General features: G+C 41.4%; 1 protein-coding gene across 1 annotated transcript in view; it reads left to right on the top strand.

The window, feature by feature from the left end:
- LOC107549904 (E3 ubiquitin-protein ligase MYCBP2-like) overlaps positions 1-20,820 on the top strand; it is a 142,071-nt gene that overhangs the window by 115,068 nt on the left and 6,183 nt on the right. The window contains exons 52-77 of the mRNA XM_016231090.1: positions 666-2,282; positions 2,389-2,558; positions 2,658-2,902; positions 3,004-3,171; positions 3,300-3,457; positions 4,081-4,280; positions 4,483-4,632; positions 4,737-4,897; positions 5,024-5,180; positions 5,323-5,547; positions 5,815-5,880; positions 6,027-6,266; positions 6,405-6,494; positions 8,131-8,211; positions 9,166-9,432; positions 9,519-9,802; positions 10,945-11,041; positions 14,799-14,918; positions 15,192-15,293; positions 15,417-15,545; positions 15,739-15,871; positions 17,482-17,585; positions 17,706-17,894; positions 17,998-18,105; positions 19,186-19,395; positions 19,725-19,832. Coding sequence (XP_016086576.1) covers positions 666-2,282; positions 2,389-2,558; positions 2,658-2,902; positions 3,004-3,171; positions 3,300-3,457; positions 4,081-4,280; positions 4,483-4,632; positions 4,737-4,897; positions 5,024-5,180; positions 5,323-5,547; positions 5,815-5,880; positions 6,027-6,266; positions 6,405-6,494; positions 8,131-8,211; positions 9,166-9,432; positions 9,519-9,802; positions 10,945-11,041; positions 14,799-14,918; positions 15,192-15,293; positions 15,417-15,545; positions 15,739-15,871; positions 17,482-17,585; positions 17,706-17,894; positions 17,998-18,105; positions 19,186-19,395; positions 19,725-19,832 — 5,579 coding nt within the window. The remainder of the gene's footprint in view (positions 1-665; positions 2,283-2,388; positions 2,559-2,657; positions 2,903-3,003; positions 3,172-3,299; positions 3,458-4,080; positions 4,281-4,482; positions 4,633-4,736; positions 4,898-5,023; positions 5,181-5,322; positions 5,548-5,814; positions 5,881-6,026; positions 6,267-6,404; positions 6,495-8,130; positions 8,212-9,165; positions 9,433-9,518; positions 9,803-10,944; positions 11,042-14,798; positions 14,919-15,191; positions 15,294-15,416; positions 15,546-15,738; positions 15,872-17,481; positions 17,586-17,705; positions 17,895-17,997; positions 18,106-19,185; positions 19,396-19,724; positions 19,833-20,820) is intronic.

Genomic DNA, 20,820 nt, shown 5'->3' with positions numbered 1-20,820 from the left:
GGCATGATGTGTTGCTCTTTAAGCATGCTTTACTTTGTCAGACAGGTTCTATTTAAGTGATTTCTTGATTCAACAGGTCTGGCAGTAATCAGGCCTGCGTGTGGCTAGTGAAATTTAACTCAGCTTTCTAAAGTTATGTGGTTAATCACAGTTCTTTCATGATTTAAGAGGAGGGGCAATTAATTTTTCACGTAGGGCCAGGTAGGTTTGGACAGCTTTTTTCCCTTTTAATAAATTAAATTAACATTTAAAAACGGCATTTTGTATTTACTTGCATTATCTTTGCGTAATATTAAAATTGGTTTGATTATCTGAATCTTTTACGTGTGACAAATATGCAAAAAATAAACAAAACAGGAAGGGGGCAAAAACCTTTTAACAGCACTGTAAATGTTGGTCAGCAAATTGAAATTTTAGGTCATTCTTGGATTTCAGTGGATTCTTGTAGATGTCATTTTAAATTTTACTTCTGTTGTTTTACATTTGGTTTCTTAAGTTCCTATTATGTTGTAAATTATTTTTCCCTTACATTTTCAGATGTCTTTTTTTTGTCTTGTTTTTTTTTTTCTTCCTACTTACGTGAAAACGCCTGACAAGTCTTTGTGGAGTGCCTCCTGCACAAATGAGTTGCACATTGGTAACTGTTGGTGTGTTATGATACGCAGGTGACAGGGATAACTTGGCCAGTCGGTCTATGTCTCCAGGCAGCAAGCATCGTCAAGAGAGTCGATCCTCCAAAATGGACAGTCACTCTAGTCGATCTGTTGACCAGGTGAAGAGCAAGAACAATGACGGTCTGTCTGCCAGCGAGGCCCTCAGTCTCAAATCAGACACCGGCAAACTGCGGTCTGACTCTCACAGCCGCTCCCATTCCCCTAACCACAACACGCTACAAGCCCTGAAAGCTGATGGCCGAACCTCAGGCCTTAGGGCTGAGTCTCCGAACCCTAGCTCCCGTTCCTCCTCACCCAAACAGAAGACCTTCAGTTCGGGTAGATCTAGCCCTTCCAGCAACAGTTCTCCACGTTCATCCTCTCCTCACGACAAGAACCTGCCCTCTAAAGTTAGTCCTTCTTCTAAAGCTCACCTGGACCCTCCTCGTGAGAGATCCAAATCTGACTCCTATACGCTAGACCCTGACACGCTCAGAAAGAAGAAGGTTCCTTTCATGGAACCTCTGAGGGGCAGGTCTACATCTCCCAAGCCAAAAATTTCACCCAAAGAGAGCAAAGGTGGAAGCAGCAATGCTGAGAACCGAGCCCCATCTCCCCATGTAGTTCAAGAGAACCTCCACAGCGAAGTGGTGGAGGTGTGTAGGTCCAGCACCTTGCTGTCCAATGATGAAGCCAATGATGAGAATGCAGAGTTGCACAATGCTGAAGAGGGCTCTTCCAAGGTCCACTTTAGTATTGGAAAAGCCCCGGTCAAGGAGGAACTTGAAAGCCGTTCTTCACCCAAAGTTAGCCGTAAAACCTCCAGCAGGCATGTGAGACCCAAAAAAGACAAATCTGGGCCACTCTTTAAGGGTGAAAACGTGCGTCCCGCTGAACCAGCCAAGCAAGCCATGTCGCCTTCTGTTGCAGAATGTGCTCGTGCTGTTTTTGCTGCCTTCCTCTGGCATGAGGGGATAGTACATGATGCCATGGCATGCTCTTCCTTCCTGAAGTTCAACCCTGAGCTGACCAAAGAACATGCACCCATCCGTAATTCTCTCAGCTGCCAGCAGGGTTTTGAAGAGAAGGAGAGCAAACTGAAGAACCGTCACTCTCTGGAGATCTCCTCGGCCCTCAACATGTTCAACATATCACCACATGGCCCAGACATTTCCAAGATGGGTAGCATCAACAAGAACAAGGTTCTGTCCATGCTGAAAGAGCCACCCTTGCCTGAGAAGTGCGAGGATGGAAAAAGTGAGGCGGTCTCCTATGAGATGACCAGCAACTCCATGAGGTCTAAGTCCATCTTGCCTCTCACCCTCCAGCACCTAGTAGCATTCTGGGAGGACATATCCATGGCTACCATAAAAGCGGCTACACAGAATATGATCTTCCCGAGTCCAGGGTCCAGTGCTATCCTTAAAAAGAAGGAGAATGAAAAGGACAACAAGAAGACCAAGAAAGAGAAGAAGAAAAAGGAGAAAGCCGAAGTTCGCCCCAGGGGGAACCTCTTTGGGGAGATGGCGCAGTTAGCTATGGGAGGCCCTGAGAAGGATACCATCTGTGAGCTGTGTGGAGAGTCTCACCCATACCCTGTTACGTACCACATGAGACAGGCCCACCCAGGTACAGTGCCGTCATTTCTTGGGTCTTACTCCATTCTGTTTTGTTCAGAATGGATATAAAGACCAATATATGGAGTATATCATCACTTTTCTTTGTGTTCTTTCAGGCTGTGGTCGGTATGCTGGAGGTCAGGGCTATAACAGTATTGGTCACTTTTGTGGAGGCTGGGCTGGTAACTGTGGAGATGGTGGGATTGGAGGAAGCACCTGGTACTTGGTGTGTGATCGTTGTAGAGAGAAGTACCTGAGAGAAAAACAAACAGCTACCAGAGAAAAGGTATACCTGTCATGACCAATGTAGGGAAATTCATATTTGTAGATGTCTAAAACATTGAATGATTCTTTCTTGGGTTCAACCCTGTGGTTCTTGGATTAGGTCAAGCTGTCAAGGAAGAAACCTCTCCAGGTGAAAACCCCACGGGCTCTGCCCACGATGGAGGCCCACCAGGTGATCCGTGCCAATGCACTGTTCCTGCTGTCTCTGAGCAGCGCCGCTGAGCCAAGTCTACTTTGCCATTACCCACCTAAACCCTTCCACGCACATCTGCCCAGCCTCAAAGAGGGAGTGTCTGAGGAACTACCCAACAAGATGGGCTGCCTTTATCTGCAAACTCTAGCCCGGTAAATACCTTTTGTTGATCACCATGACCACGGGCAGCCTTGTTGTAGTAATTCAGTGCATTGAGTATCTCATTGAGTCTTTCTCAATGTCCTTTTTGCAGCCAACACACTGAGAACTTTGGGGCCTATCAAGATGACAACTTGTTTCAGGATGAGATGCGTTACCTGCGTTCTACGTCAGTCCCTGCTCCCTATATTTCAGTCACTCCTGATGCCTGCCCCAATGTTTTTCAAGAGCCAGGAAGTAACATGAAGTCCATGCCCCCAAGGTACTGTAACAAACTCTTACATGTATCTCCCAAAGTGCCATGCTCTAATACTGGTTCTATGAACATTTAGCCATTTTTGTGTGCTTATTATCTCTGTATGACTTCTTTATTTAACTTTGTTCCTTTAGTTTGGAGACAAGTCCAATCACAGACAGTGACACAGCCAAGCGGACAGTATTCCAGCGCTCATATTCAGTGGTGGCCTCCGAGTATGATAAGCAGCACTCAGCTTCCCCAGCACGGGTCAAAGCAGTGCCGAGACGCAGGGTACACAGCGGGGATGCAGGTAATGGTGTGTCACTTTGTACAGCACAGTTACAAATGTCTAATTAATTCAGCTAATTTCCACTATTACCATAATGACAGAGAGTGATGTCTGAGAATATTTTTACATCAGGTGTGCTGCTGCTATACAGGACTGAACTAATTTCAGTCTTTTAAAGTTATTCTGTATATAATTTGCATTTGGCTGGTGCTTTTATCCAACTTGTATTGTATTGATTGTATACGTTTTAGTAGTTCTTGCAGCCTCTGGGATTTGAACCCATGAACTTGGTGTCATTAGGTCCATGTTTTACTGTTTAACCTACATGTTAATATGGCTTGCATGCACCAATATAATGATGCATAGCAATATTTACCTATACCTTCTAACAATGTTTGAGTCCTCAAGTTATCAAAGCAGAGTTTAGAATCGATTAATGTAAACTGTGCATTCAGGAAAGTTGATAGTTGACCAGAAATGCTAGATGCCATTTTTTATTTAATTTGTAAATATTAAAACTGGATTTTAAAATGATCAAATAACAGTTAATTTTTTTTGTTGTTGTTATTCACTGCTAAAATATTAGTATTGTGATGCTAAGTTAAACATTTTAAATGTGAGTTAATACCTGCTGGTTTCTACAGAAGTTGGGTCATCACTGCTTCGTCACCCTTCTCCTGAGTTGTCTCGACTGATCTCAGCCCACGGCTCTCTCAGCAAGGGTGAAAGAAACTTCCAGTGGCCTGTGCTGGCATTTGTTATCCAGCATCATGACCTAGAGGGCCTGGAGGTGGCTATGAAGCATGCACTCCGCAAATCAGCCTGCAGGGTGTTTGCCATGGAGGTCAGCGACATTATCTCTGGCCTTCTGCCGACTTTCAGTCCTCTTTTTCCTGTCCTAAATTGTATAATGCAGTCACTGTATTAAAGTCCATGTAAAAGACATGTATTAAAATCCTTATCCAGTTATCACAATTGACTAGAACATTTTAGTCAGAAGTTTTGGGAACTTTAAACAAACCTTTTGTTCTGCATTTCCTTTTCAGGCTTTTAATTGGCTGCTGTGTAATGTTACCCAGACCACCTCCCTCCATGATATCCTGTGGCACTTTGTGGCGTCTCTGACTCCGTCTCCCTTTGAGACGGAAGAAGAGGAGGAGGAAGAGAACAAAGGGAACAAGGAGAACCTCGAGCAGGTGTGGCCTTACAACACTGCTAATGGTTTATTATGAAGTCACTATTTACTTAAGATGAACAGAGGTTTTTCTGAAACAGGATGTTTTTCTTTTTGTTCTCACAGGAGAAGGATTTAGGTGTATGTGAGCACCCCCTGTCTGACATCCTCATCGCAGGAGAGGCGGCTCACCCGCTGCCCCACACCTTCCACCGTCTGCTCCAGACCATCTCTGACCTCATGATGTCACTTCCCAGTGGAAGCTCACTTCAGCAGATGGCCCTCAGGTATCTTTTGCCTGTTCATAGAGACACCATTTGCAACCTCCTGATGATAAATGATGCACATGCAATCTCAACTAACATTGTCTTCATAAATGTGCAAATCTAGTATTTGTTTGGCTGTTTCATTAGATGTTGGAGTCTGAAATTCAAACAATCAGATCATCAGTTCCTGCACCAGAGTAACGTATTTCACCACATCAACAACATCCTGTCCAAATCAGATGATGGTGACAGTGAGGAGAGTTTTAACATCAGCGTACAGTCGGGATACGAAGCGATTAGTCAGGTGGGAAACTTTCCATTACCTTCATCTACATTGATTGACAACAAAGGCTTTCTTTCCTGTTGCCTTTAGATTTATTCATTTGGCAGAAGCCAACATCTAAATTATCTTAAATCGCAATTAAGGTTTTTTACATGTATTGCAGGAACTTTGTGTGGTGACCTGTCTGAAAGATCTGACCAGCGTGGTAGACATTAAAACGTCCAGCCGACCAGCCATGATCGGCAGCCTGACTGATGGCTCCACTGAGACGTTCTGGGAGTCTGGAGATGAAGATAAGAACAAAGCAAAGAGCATCACTATCAGCTGTGTCAAAGGCATCAATGCCTCATATGTCTCTGTCCATGTCGACAACTCTCGTGACATTGGAGTGAGTTTGCAAACTATTGTTCTTTTAGTTTTTCTGTCTGTTCTTTCCCAGTCAGTATATTAATACCGCTCTCTATGTTGGCCAACTGGTAATTCTGTATAGATTTTATGAAGTGTTCAAAATGCATAAAGCCTATATAACGTTCAAACCTTCAGATATGACATTGTCACGTTTTTCTAGTTTGAGTTGATTGTTTTGTAATATCATTTACACATGTATCTTTAAACAGCTAGTAATTTATATAACCTGTGCTTTGTGTTCTGTCAGAATAAAGTCACGTCAATGATATTCCTTTGTGGGAAGGCTGTGGAAGATCTCTGCAGAATCAAACAGGTGGGACTTAAATGACTTAATGAGATTATCTGTGAACCTTTTTACAAAAAAAGTTGTGCGTCCTCTGATGATCTATACTTCTGCATATGACATTAAGTCAGTTTGGAAAAGGCTCGTTTCACTGAATGGACTTTTTGTTTTCTCAGCTTGACTTAGACTCGAGGCACATGGGCTGGGTGACCAGTGAGCTGCCTGGAGGAGACCACCACGTGATCAAGATCGAGCTTAAGGGTCCAGAGAACACGCTTAGGGTACGGCAGGTCAAAGTGCTTGGCTGGAAGGAGGGCGAGAGCATCAAGATTGCTGGGCAGATATCAGCCAGTGTATCTCAGCAGAAGAACTGCGAGGCTGAGACGCTGCGTGTCTTCCGCCTCATTACATCACAGGTGAGGCCAAAAACCTTCTCTCATGAAGGCACAAACCGCAGTACGGTTCCAGTACCACTGTACATCAAACTCTGTAAAACACTCATTCACAGATATCGTTAAAGGAAAGGCAAAAGTCATGTTTATGTGTTTGTGTAGGTGTTTGGGAAACTAATTTGTGGGGATGCAGAACCAACACCAGAACAAGAAGAAAAGAACCTGCTCTCCTCACCCGAGGGTGAAGACAAGGTCAGTACCAGCATCTGTTGTGTTTGGTGGCTCGTTTCAACCATATCAAGTGTTGAAGCATAAGATGAAGAAATTCAAACAATCAGATCATCAGTTCCTGCACCAGAGTAACGTATTTCACCACATCAACAACATCCTGTCCAAATCAGATGATGGTGACAGTGAGGAGAGTTTTAACATCAGCGTACAGTCGGGATACGAAGCGATTAGTCAGGTGGGAAACTTTCCATTACCTTCATCTACATTGATTGACAACAAAGGCTTTCTTTCCTGTTGCCTTTAGATTTATTCATTTGGCAGAAGCCAACATCTAAATTATCTTAAATCGCAATTAAGGTTTTTTACATGTATTGCAGGAACTTTGTGTAGTGACCTGCCTGAAAGATCTGACCAGCGTGGTGGACATTAAAACGTCCAGCCGACCAGCCATGATCGGCAGCCTGACTGATGGCTCCACTGAGACGTTCTGGGAGTCTGGAGATGAAGATAAGAACAAAGCAAAGAGCATCACTATCAGCTGTGTCAAAGGCATCAATGCCTCATATGTCTCTGTCCATGTCGACAACTCTCGTGACATTGGAGTGAGTTTGCAAACTATTGTTCTTTTAGTTTTTCTGTCTGTTCTTTCCCAGTCAGTATATTAATACCGCTCTCTATGTTGGCCAACTGGTAATTCTGTATAGATTTTATGAAGTGTTCAAAATGCATAAAGCCTATATAACGTTCAAACCTTCAGATATGACATTGTCACGTTTTTCTAGTTTGAGTTGATTGTTTTGTAATATCATTTACACATGTATCTTTAAACAGCTAGTAATTTATATAACCTGTGCTTTGTGTTCTGTCAGAATAAAGTCACGTCAATGATATTCCTTTGTGGGAAGGCTGTGGAAGATCTCTGCAGAATCAAACAGGTGGGACTTAAATGACTTAATGAGATTATCTGTGAACCTTTTTACAAAAAAAGTTGTGCGTCCTCTGATGATCTATACTTCTGCATATGACATTAAGTCAGTTTGGAAAAGGCTCGTTTCACTGAATGGACTTTTTGTTTTCTCAGCTTGACTTAGACTCGAGGCACATGGGCTGGGTGACCAGTGAGCTGCCTGGAGGAGACCACCACGTGATCAAGATCGAGCTTAAGGGTCCAGAGAACACGCTTAGGGTACGGCAGGTCAAAGTGCTTGGCTGGAAGGAGGGCGAGAGCATCAAGATTGCTGGGCAGATATCAGCCAGTGTATCTCAGCAGAAGAACTGCGAGGCTGAGACGCTGCGTGTCTTCCGCCTCATTACATCACAGGTGAGGCCAAAAACCTTCTCTCATGAAGGCACAAACCGCAGTACGGTTCCAGTACCACTGTACATCAAACTCTGTAAAACACTCATTCACAGATATCGTTAAAGGAAAGGCAAAAGTCATGTTTATGTGTTTGTGTAGGTGTTTGGGAAACTAATTTGTGGGGATGCAGAACCAACACCAGAACAAGAAGAAAAGAACCTGCTCTCCTCACCCGAGGGTGAAGACAAGGTCAGTACCAGCATCTGTTGTGTTTGGTGGCTCGTTTCAACCATATCAAGTGTTGAAGCATAAGATGAAGTTCTTCAATTATGTATGTTACACATGTTTCATCTTCAGGCTCCATCTGATGCAGACTTGAAAGAGCACATGGTCGGCATTATTTTCAGCAGGAGCAAACTGACCAACCTTCAGAAACAGGTAACACCATCAAAACAACTCTCGGCTCTCTTTAAAACCAAGCAAGCTGCCTAAAAATCCATCCAAGATGGCAGAAAAAGTGTTGATTATAAACACATAAATTACAAAAAAAATCTGCAAAAACAGTTCTGTCTTAGTAAAAATGGGTTGTTTAGCCAATATTTGTGCTTTATTAGGTTATTATTTTCCGTGGTAAAATGAATGAGTAATGAATGTATGAATACACAAAATACATGGACACCAGTATGTTTGGACGAAAAAAGCATAGTACGTTTTCCAGGGTTAATTGTAATATTTTATAACCACTATAAAGTAATTGTATAAGACATAAATATTCATAACCAAACAATTTTTAATGGTTAACATTTTGGCAAGTCTTACCTCGTGCTCATATTTTTTTATTTGAACAGTCACATATGGTCCAGTCGCAACAGTTCAAATATTTCAACAATACTTTTGGAGATGGTCAAAGGCAGTTTAACACCAAATTATTACGCTTATTAAGTTGTGATGTATCAAATACTCTTTCTGGGTCCAGCATCTTTATGAGCATTTTTTATGTAGAGCACATATTTAGGCTAAGATTTTAATTTTTTTTTAAATCATTAATAAATAATTACTGTCAGAGCACCTGATATTTCTCTATTGAGATAAAGGTTAGGATTATGATTTCCAGTAGTAATACATCACACTGTGAGTCTATATTAGCATCATCTGTTGCTTTTGGGATCTGGTAGAGCAGTTTGAGCCAGAAACAGTGGTGCTTGACATCAGACTTCAGCGGATTGTGAGTGCTTTTCGTGAGAGGAAGAGTATTTGTATGATGCATTTGTAGAGTGTTCTATATCCATTACTTATGAGGTTCCATTTCAGGCAGTAGACAGCCAGCCTTTTCCTGTTCCCAAGTCTCTGTAAAATAGCAGTTACTCCACACCTGACTGTTTGCCTCCTCAGGTGTGTGCCCATATCGTCCAGGCCATCCGTATGGAGGCCACGCGAGTGCGGGAGGAATGGGAGCACGCCATTTCCAGCAAGGAGAATGCAAACTCTCAGCCCAGTGACGACGACGCCTCCTCTGATGCTTACTGCTTTGAGCTGTTGTCTATGGTGCTGGCCTTGAGTGGATCTAACGTTGGGCGGCAGTACCTGGCCCAGCAGCTCACCCTACTGCAGGACCTCTTCTCCCTCCTTCACACCGCCTCGCCGCGCGTCCAGAGACAGGTTTGTGAACGCATCGAGAACTGCTAGTCTTGAACTTGACTTTCTAGAATCAGGATCTGGAATGCAACACTGTTCTTGCCGCGCAGGTGACGTCACTGCTCAGGCGCGTTCTTCCTGAGGTCACTCCCATGCGCCTGGCCAGCGTCATCGGCGTAAAGGCGCTGCCACCAGCAGACATCAGTGACATCATCCACTCCACAGAGAAGAGCGACTGGACCAAGCTGGGCATTTTAGATATGTTTCTGGGCTGCATCGCCAAATCCCTCACTGTGCAGCTCAAGGCGAAGGGCACCACTATAGTTGGCACAGCTGGCATGGCTGCAGGCAAAGGAGTCACTACAGTCACCCTACCCATGATCTTCAACTCAAGGTCAGCTTGCTTGCTTGTGCCATTTTCAAATTACATGGATCATATTTACTGAATAAAATCCAATACTTGTTTCTTACCCATTTTTGGCAGTTGATTCTAAAAAATAATGTATTTTTTGCTCTAGCATGTTATGCTTTTTCACAGAATATCTGCATTTCGTAGCATTTTTGCTTTCGACAACCATATGTATGGTGAAGTCTTGCATTATCCTTTAATCACCAGAAAAACTGCCACAAAGATATGATTCTTATCTTCCTCTGAGCCAGATTCAAACAATTTGTTAACAATTTGTCACAGACTGTTTTTACATGTGTGAATAATTCTTAAAACCTGATTTCATTTTTTTCCCCACTCTTGTAGATTTAGGTAAATTATACATTTTGAATACTGCTTTTTGGCATTCAGAAACTTTGAGAGTTTACGGCTTTTGTTGTTTTACTAAGTGCAGTAAAGATGATATATAAATATATGGGTCTAAGATGAAAAGGGTTTTCAAGCATCAAAACAAAAGTTTTATACAGCTTTGTTAGAATGTCATGTTTGTTTATTTTTTCTGAACAAAATTTTTTTTTTAATTTTGTGATTTACAGTAAACAAACTAAAATATAGTGCAGTAGTTCATAGGTGGATTTAAAACAAGAATCATTAGATGTCATTTAAGGAGCACAGTGCAGCCTCAAAATACTAAATAAATTTAAATCATTTAAAATGTAGTATGACCACTTTTTCTTTTACATATTTTAATAAGTACAGATCAGGATAAGTATGTTGAATACTTTTTTACCTAAATCTGTTACCTAAAACATAATTTCACCCATGTTTTGACATTTTGACTTCTCAAAAGTTATGTGAAACATTAGACACTTGACTTGCATTTAATGCTTTCTATGTATGTAAAATCACTTTTGTAAAATTATCTTTTGATATCTTATATAAAAATCTTTTTTTTTAATTCTTATTTTTGTACTCTGCATCATCAAATTAATTAATATTGGGGCTTTTTTGCAAATCAGCAGAATTTTTTTTGAAGATGCAGGGCTGTGTTATTAAAACACAGGGTCTGAAATCATCTTATTAAGGGTCTTAACATTTTAGAAATGTATGTTTAATAACTTTGTTTATATTTTTGTCTGTTTGTGCAGCTACATACGGCGTGGAATTAGTCACTGGTGGATGAAGGGCTCCACTCCGCCTCAGATCGCTGAGATTATTATTAAACTCGTCAAAGACATGGCTGCTGTGAGTAATGATGGCCCATCTTATCCCACACACCTTTTCTGTCTTAACAATATGCAGCAGATTTGCTGTTCAGCTGCATGTTTATGAATGATATTATATATAATCTTGCACTGCGTAACCTGATCTCCTGCAGTTGCGTTTTAATTAGGGCTGTCAGTCGATTAAAATCTTTAATCTAATTAATTGCATGATGTGTTGATTAATTAATCTGATTAATTGCAAATTAAATTTGGCTGTGAAATTACCCACAAAAGATAATGTAAAGCCATTATCGTGTTAAATGAGAAAGTATCAAGTAGACATTACAAATAGTACCTTTAGAAAGAAATATTTGATTTGATTCAACAAAAAATGTATTACACATAAACGTTTATGCTACAGCAGCCTAACATTAGCTATGGAACATAAAAGAGGATCATTTGAGGAACATCAACCAAAGCAGCTTTGTTACCAACAGTCTTCAAAATACCTCTTTGTGTTCCACAAAGAAAGTCATACGGGTTTGAAACGGCATGAGGGGAAATTTATGACAGAATTACATTTTTTGGGTGAACTATCCCTTTAATGTTTTTTTTTTAAATGAAATGATGCTCTAAATAAGATTATAGAACGGACAGTTCCGGTCCTTGATTCTGATTGGCTGAGCCGCGTTCGAAGCTGTTGTAAATTACTCTACAAACACACACCTTTGTTTACCTCTGTGTGTTGCTCGGCAACCACTTTGTTGGAACTACTTTGGTATTGTTTGGCTGAAGAATAATGTTTTTATTAATATCATTACACTTTATTTGCTCCGTTTTATTTTGTGAAACCTTACTACGTATATGGAATAACCGTTTTATAAAAGCAATAAGCCCCGTGAAGCCGTGGTTTACAGTGAATTTATAACAGCTAAGGGGGTTAGCTGTCAGAACAATAGTATAGATTTTATGAAGTGTTCAAAGTGCATAAAGCCTATATAACGTACCTAACAACGCCCCTTAGCTGTTATAAATTCACTGTGAACCACGGCTTCACGGGGCTTATTGCTTTAAACCAGGGGTCGGGAACCTTTTTTGACCAAAGAGCCAATTTTTTATTTTTTGGTTAATGCATTTTTCCAAAAGAGCCTATATATATATATATATACACGCATACTGTATATATAGCCTAATATTATATAGAATGCATATTTTTTTTCAATAACGTTTTAATAATAATAGTAACTTTATTAGGACCATGGAAACTAAAATACACAAATATGCAGCTAACCGTCAAAAATTGTGCAGGGCTTTTACTGTGAGGTTGATTTACAGGGGGATGAATTCTCTCTCTCTCTGTGTGTCTGTGTGTGTGTGTGTCTGTGTGTGTCTGTGTGTGTCTGTGTGTGTGTGTGTCTGTGTGTCTGTCTGTGTGTGTGTGTCTGTCTATCTGTGTGTCTGTCTGTGTGTGTGTGTCTGTGTGTGTGTCTGTCTGTGTGTGTGTGTCTGTGTGTGTCTGTGTCTGTGTCTGTCTGTGTGTGTCTGTCTGTGTGTGTGTGTCTGTGTGTGTCTGTGTGTGTCTGTGTCTGTGTCTGTCTGTGTGTGTCTGTCTGTGTGTGTGTGTCTGTGTGTGTCTGTGTGTGTCTGTGTCTGTGTCTGTCTGTGTGTGTCTGTCTGTGTGTGTGTGTCTGTGTGTGTCTGTGTGTGTCTGTGTCTGTGTCTGTCTGTGTGTGTCTGTCTGTGTGTGTGTGTCTGTGTGTGTCTGTGTGTGTCTGTGTCTGTGTCTGTCTGTGTGTGTCTGTCTGTGTGTGTGTGTCTGTGTGTGTCTGTGTGTGTCTGTGTCTGTGTCTGTCTGTGTGTGTCTGTCTGTGTGTGTGTGTCTGTGTGTGTCTGTGTGTGTCTGTGTCTGTGTCTGTGTCTGTCTGTGTGTGTGTGTCTGTCTGTCTGTCTGTCTGTGTGTCTATCTGTCTGTGTGTGTGTGTGTGTGTGTGTGTGTGTGAGAGAGACTGAGTGAGTGAAGAAATATTTGTGAAATATCCCAAGCGCTGTAGCGATTGATCTGATCGCATTCCCCCTCGCGTTGCGGTTGGTATACTTGGCCACACCCACCGCATAAAGCTCTGGCCTCTCCTCCATAGACTGTATAAAAACAGCTCTCCTCCCAAAGATCCAAAACTGTTCCTCTTTCTGGTTTGTCCAGACACCTGCCATTTTTAAAGTTATTTTCTTGAGCGCGCCCAGCACCTACTTGCAGTCTTACCTCATTGTCATGGCAACGGTTCGTGGCCAGGTCAGATTACGTCAGAGTTTGTTGTAGTTTGTTGGAAAATCATATCACACTGCTCAGACATTCCACGACCCAACAAACGCCGATTAAACATGTTCAGTCGGGTTAAAACCAACTCCGACCAACGCCAACAAACACCGACAGGGGTAACACACTGATCCAACAAACTCCGACAGACTAGTCTGTTGGCGTTTGTCGGTGCAGTGTTAATTGGCCTTTAGGCGCGCCACCAAAAACAAAGTCTATGCTTCTCCATATTCCACTCGGACCTCGTGCGCAGGAAACATGCAGTCAGAAGCGGATTAAGTTCCGTTTCGCGGCTTTGAGTTTTTAATACTGTCTGTCTTCAAGAAAGTCCCGCTCTTTACTGTCTCATTCATTCACGTTCCTTTATTAATAACACTTAACAGTCCCACCCACTGAAAGCTGTGCGGAAAATGCGAAAGTAACGGCAAAATGTTTCATACTGGCTCTTGGCACAGGAGAACACCATCTTCTATAAAACAAAGTACCGGTATATGTTTCAGTCCTGTCACTTTTTTTTTTTTATACATACTTTTACAATTTTTCTGCTGTTCAAAAAAATCTTTCTTTTCGCTATTACCACAAACAAGCTACGTAGCAACTTGAATCTGAGTTTATTAGCTCTACATTACCAGTTTGCTGTCGTGACTCTCGTGAACCACACTGAACACGCACTTTTCGGTACAACATTTTTTATTTATTTTTTTTAACCTTTTATCAGCTTATGTAGTCTCTACAACCAATGAATTGCTGATCTCTAGTGATGTATAATTTTTGTAATAGATCACTTGTTGTTAAAGGGTGAGAGATCTGGCGAGCCACATGAATTTTGTCAAAGAGCCAGGTGTGGCTCGCGAGCCACAGGTTGCCGACCCCTGCTTTAAACTAACACTGCCAGCAGGTGGCGGTAAATGTGTTTTTGAGTCATTCATTCATTCGATTCAAAACGCGGATTCATTCAGAAACGAATCACCGCTGTTTTGCTCTGAGACGCACAACAATTCTGCAGTGGCTTTAAGGGTAATATTTTCTCTGCAAAATTGAGCAAAAACAGACAATATTGTGTTTAAAATATAACACAATATTAACTTACTGAACTGTTGTATAAAATCACATTTAAACTTGTGGTATTCGGACATAAACAGCACTCGTGTGATGTTGCTCTCGCTGCTGGTGTGATATCGCTTATCGTGTGATATAAATATGAGACAGAAACTCATACAGGGGCATTTTTTGCCACAATATCTAGAATTTTAGGACATAAATGCATTTACAGAGTTGTTGCCCTGCGTCATATTTTACAACTGTATGAAATGTAAGATGACGTACAGGTCTGGGGGCGGGGCCAGTGCGTTAACTGCAGTCAAATATTTTAATCGCGTTTTTTTTTTCATAACTAATTAGGTTAACGTGTTAAACTGGCAGCCCTAGTTTTGCTACATTTACAGGAATGGTCCCTCCCCATTTAAGTGTCTTTTTACCCCAGGGCCACCTCTCGGATGCCTGGTCCAGGGTGACTAAGAATGCTATTGCTGAGACCATCATTGCGCTCACTAAGATGGAAGAGGAGCATCGCTGTCCGGTGCGCTGCATCGCCACCACTCGGGTACGACTCACTGCACACACTTCATCTGTCACAACTGAACATTTGCCAACTAGGTCAGTATTACTCGGGATCCTTCAGCTGGAGGATCAGGGGTGATTGGCGGGTGGAGTTTACCAGTTATGTGATCTGATATGGGTCAGCAGCACAACTAAATATCACTTGGTTAATTTTATGTCTAGATGAATATGAACAGGGCACCCACTGTCATAGAAAACCTGGATACATGTAAGAACTTGAATGTAAATTTCAAATGGTTCTACTTCCCCTCTTCAGCTATGGCTCGCATTGGCCTCTCTATGTGTGCTGGATCAGGACCACGTGGACCGACTGTCTTCAGGACGCTGGATGGGCAAAGACGGGCAGCAGAAGCAGATGGTACGGCACACTGGGCCTAATAGGCCTCTAGGGTGCTATAAAGCACAATCAGTGCAATAGTACATTTAGTCCTTCTGCCGAGAATGAGCTCTTTACCTCTTAACCCTGACGTTTAATTCTCAGCCCATGTGTGATAACCATGATGACGGGGAGACGGCAGCCATCATTCTGTGTAATGCTTGTGGAAACCTGTGCACCGACTGTGACCGCTTCCTCCATCTCCACCGCCGCACACGGACCCACCAGAGACAGGTGAACCTGAACACTCACACACAACTAATCATCAACATATGGATCAGTTATACTCCATGACCAGGGTTGGGAATCAATTTGTGTAATTGTTGGCTAGTTGTTCAAAATACTCATAGGGGACAGAGTTAATGGTGCTTTTAAAAAATATGGTACCATTTTAAGGTTCTCATAACACATTTCATGTTGTGTGCAGGTCTTTAAGGAGGAGGAAGAGGCCATTAAGGTGGACCTACATGAAGGCTGTGGTAGAACCAAACTCTTTTGGCTCATGGCATTGGCCGACTCTAAGACCATGAAGGCCATGGTGGAGTTCCGTGAGCACACAGGTGACTTCCTCTTCCTGTAATAATGTTTAATAATGTAGAGAGAAGAAGGGGAAATGTGAATGCTGCAAACGGAACTCAAACTTTGTCCATATAAACACTGCAGTGTTCCTTTTGTATGTTTTTAGCGCAATAGGGCCAGTTTTACTAACAGCTTGCGCTAGCGCAAACCGTCTTTTGTCGTTAAAAATTGTACTTTCAGGTTTTACTGAAAACACGCAGTGACGATTTAGCGCTGAAAAGGCGTGAACAGTTATTTTTGCTTCTGACCTTATTGAATATGCTTTTATAGGAGTTTCCCTTTCAGATGCAAAATTTATGGGAGGAGAGTATTCAAATGAATCACACAACACGTTTTACTAATGTTTGCGCTCTTCAAATTACTGGCATTTGTGCCATTATTTAACGTATAAAAAAAAAAACGGTTTTAAACGGTTTTGCGCTTGAAATGGCTGCAATTATTGTTGCTAGGAGGAGGCACCGCAGAGAACAGAGAGCGCGATTTTTTCCACACGTATTAATTTATTTGGAATGCCAGAACACCACATTTCATTTCCATATCATATTGTTTGCCAAGCCATGCTATTTTTAATTTGCTTCAGGAAATAAAAGACAACTTGGAACCCTCAACTAGGAGTCACGCAATACCAGGTCTATCAAAACTTCTAGCAAACCTTCATTTTTTTGGCCTCCGGTTTTTTTCAACTTACTGTGGCTTCTTTATTCTTTATTTTAACTACGGTAATTTGCGCTGCGCTTGGTATATTGCATTAATCGATATGTAAATGAGATGTTGCGTCTGTGTTCTTTATTTTGCATATTGTTAGTAAATCACCCACAGAAATTTCCACGCCCATCGGCGCTGTTTTGGAATTGCGCTCTCGCGCTAATTCGCCGTTTGGTCAAATTGGCCCTTATTTTGCAAAACCTCAAACTGTAGAGAATGGCACTAGTTATGCCCAAGGTCATGGGATTGATTCCCAAGTTATCAAGTGTACCTTAAATGCAATTCGTCAAATGCATAAATGTAAAGTATATTAAATTCTCAGTCAGAGCAGTTACGCCTGTTGGCTATAAAATCAAATCCTATATACAATTAGCTGTAAGTAACTTACAAGACTTGAGAACACTGTTACGTGACAGCTCTTACTGTAGATTCTTATATATTGACTGTTTCAAGCTTTTTGAAGTGTTTTCTTCACATCCAGGGTTTTCATTGCTGTTTTTATTTTTTTGTTTGTTTATTATTAATCTTACACAGTCAACTAAACTCGCATCTGAGACTAAATACATTTACAAGTCGCAACAAAGAACAAATAAACCCATCACTACAGCCTGGAACAGAATATAATGAAATGCATGTTAAATGCTAGATAACAGATAAAAAAAACACAATTCACAACAGGGATGCTTTCCCCCCCACTATTTAAATATCTGTGGGATTTCTGTCACTTTTGGTGGCATTTTTGCCCTGAGGCCTGCATAATTTCGGACCACTAACCGCTAGGCCACAGCTGTGGTGCGTCCTATTTGCAGTATTCCTCTGTATTTGACTAGTGGCTTTATTTTATTGCTAGTTATAGCTTAAATGGCATTATTGTACTGTCCTTCAGGGAAACCAGCTTCCAGCAGTTCAGACGTCTGCCGCTTCTGTGGCACCAGGAACGGCACAGAGCTGTCTGCAGTAGGAAGTGTATGTTCAGACCAAGACTGTCAGGTATTCACTCAAAATGCCACTTTTTTTGGCAGAATGATCTGCTTTTTTTTACACTGTGAAATGTTTTCCTGGAATTCAGTGATCTCGTAAGCATACTTGTGTATTTTAACTGTTGTGTAGGAGTATGCAAAGCTGGCCTGCAGTAAGACTCATCCGTGCGGTCACCCGTGTGGAGGGGTCAAAAATGAAGAGCTGTGTCTGCCCTGTTTACATGGTTGTGACAAAACCGCAGCCTGTCTGAAACAGGACGCTGATGATATGTGTATGATTTGCTTCACTGAGGCTCTTTCTGCTGCTCCAGCAATCCAGGTACAGTAGAATACTGTCACTGCGTGTGATGGCATATAGAGGATATAGAGTTACATACATACAGGAGGCCAGCGTGTAACTGTCTGTCCTGGTTTATTTGCAGCTGGACTGCAGTCACGTGTTCCATCTTCAGTGCACAAGAAGGGTTCTGGAGAACCGCTGGCTTGGGCCCAGGATAACCTTCGGGTTCATGTCTTGCCCTATTTGCAAGGTAAATAAGCTGGTCTGGACTCACTTTGAGTTAAAAGTCAGGCTGAGTGGGTAATCAGAATAAAATCTAAACCACACTATTGCTTAGTGAGATGATCTAATCGCCAAGATTGCATTTTAATTAGACATATGTACTGCGTCAAAGTAAAGGACCGTACTGTGTTCATTTACACGTGAGCAGCTCATGATCCGGTGTTTTCAGAGTCTCAGGGCAGCTCGCTTTCACAGTAAATAAACAAATTAATTCAGGAACGCAACATGCACCAACCAACCTCCCAAACTGAGAATGGCAACAAAAGAGAAGCTACAAGGGCTTTTGAAAGTCATTTGAAAGTAATTAAGGCATACATATTGGTATTGTATTTTCACAGTTGTACAGTAATTTAAAATAATCATTTTTCTTAAATACTTGAATTTTTACTTGATGAAATAATAGTGGAACAATAGTAGTTGTTCTTAGTTTGTTTCATCGTACAATGTAATATTGTAATCCTAATAAAATAATAATAGAAATGATCATTAATATTTTAGAATTTAAAAAAAAATTGGCTAAATTGTACAGCTCTGCAACAATAACAACAACAACAAAAGATCACATTTTAAATTGCCATAATAAAAATTATTGCAAAAATCACAATTCATTTTTTCCCCCGGTTAATGGAATAACTCATCTAGAAAGTGAATGTTCTGTCATTTATTCACCATTATGTTCTAAACCTGTGACTAAACAGTGACAGAATTTTAATATTTGGTGAAGAATTCTGATCTACGTTTGCATGTAATGTTATTTCTCTGACTGTAAACATTTCATCCATGCATAGATTTGTTTTTTGTTTTTATTTTCTTAGAATTGTTTATTTATTTTGACCTTTCATAATCACAAAGATATTCCAGTAGAATGTCAGTCGTCTCTTACATACGTCAGACTTCTCCAATCATTTTTACCTCTCTGTTCTTTATGAACCAAAGCCAGTCTGAACTCTTCCTTCATTCCTCTAACAAGATGCTGCTCTTGATATCTAACAGTTGATGTGCCTGAAATTTGAATGCGTGTCTTTCCTGTTTCCGCGTTTCTTTTTAGAACAAAATAAACCACTCTGTCCTAAAAGATCTGCTCGAGCCCATCAAAGAGCTGTATGAGGACGTGAGGAGAAAGGCTTTAATGAGACTGGAGTATGAAGGACTGCACAAGAGTGAAGCCATCACAATGTCTGGAGCTCGATTCTACAACAACCCCGCTGGATTTGCCATGAACAGATATGCTTACTACGTCTGCTACAAGTGCAAAAAGGTTCGATCTTCACGAGACTTGTTTGTTTTCTGTGGTGTTCACAAACCTTCAGTGGAGCACAGAAGCAGTGGTTTGAAACAATCGTCCTTGTATATTATGGCCGAGGAAGCTTTCAGAAAGAGAACAGTTGGGTTTGCGTGAACTGTCCCTTTAAGGATGTCTCTGTTTACTGTGAATAGAATGGAAAAACATGGTTGGCAAAAATGATTAAACGCAGCTCACTCCTGTAGAGCAAGAGCTATTTGCCAGCATGAAATGAGATTTAGACTGCCATAATGAAGCCATTTCTCCAGCTGTTGTGCTAACAGTGTGACTTCTGACTCATCCAGGCCTATTTTGGGGGAGAAGCTCGCTGTGATGCCGAGGCAGGACAAGGTGACGATTATGATCCCCGTGAGCTCATCTGTGGTGCGTGCTCAGATGTGTCCAGAGCACAGGTCAGTGGGACAACACTGTGTTTGGGAACAAAACCAGGCGCATTTCATGTTTGTTTATGATTCGGTTTATAACACAATAGATGGCTGCACAAACAAGTCTGAGTCCCAAAGTCAATGCCTTTTTTTAAAATGCCTAAAATAAGATTTGTGGTTAAAAACAAGTTTTTTTTTCGACACCATAACATACATCAGTAATACCCTACACGTTTAAAGCATTTATGTTTCCAGAGAATAATTTATGTTTCTAACAAGTGCCTAGGTGTATCATCACACTGAATAGGAAACTCGTCTACTCCGCAGTAGTGCTGGGTGGTATACCGGTTCATACCGAATACCGGTGTTTATTTTTGTTATGATATGAATTTTTAAAATACCGCAATATGTGTTTAACGCGACACTGTTTGAAAGGGGTCTCTTTTCACTGTTTCACTGTTGTGAGGGAACAGCTGTATGTGTTACTAAGCGTGAAAGTTCAGAAACTGAAGCTGTAGAACTAATAGAACCTGATGACGCAGAAGAACTCATCCACAATGACCACCACAAATATCCACCGCCCCCTGCCATCAGCTCCCGCATCTCACACACACACACGAGCGCGACTTTAGCACTAGATTTAGCAACTTCCAGACCCTTTTAGCGTTTTTTTCCCATAGAATATTCATACTGACAAACCTAGCAACTTTTTTGGATAAACCTTAGCTATGGTTCAGCTGGAAGATGTCGTCAGTGTTGTCCCGCGAACGCGAGGTCTGACTTTCCCGGAGAAGTGTCCCCTCTCTCGGCGTCTGTTCTGTGCAGTGAGCGGCAGAGAAGCAGCGCACCGCAGCCGACTCGTCAATAAATGAGTACAAAACAGCGTTTCCTAGCACCTGTCGCTTACTGATTGTTAGGAATTATAAATATGAGCGTAGTTCGTCTGTTACTATCACATGCACTTTTTTGTTTGTTGTTTTTTTAGTTTGTTACTCAGACGCAGGCAGTGCACTGC

This window comes from Sinocyclocheilus grahami, unplaced genomic scaffold, assembly GCF_001515645.1.
Source record: "Sinocyclocheilus grahami isolate Dianchi unplaced genomic scaffold, SAMN03320097.WGS_v1.1 scaffold383.1, whole genome shotgun sequence".
Taxonomy (NCBI): Eukaryota; Metazoa; Chordata; class Actinopteri; order Cypriniformes; family Cyprinidae; genus Sinocyclocheilus; species Sinocyclocheilus grahami.
Note: the sequence above shows the minus strand (reverse complement) of the source record. Positions and strands in the feature narration are given on the sequence as shown.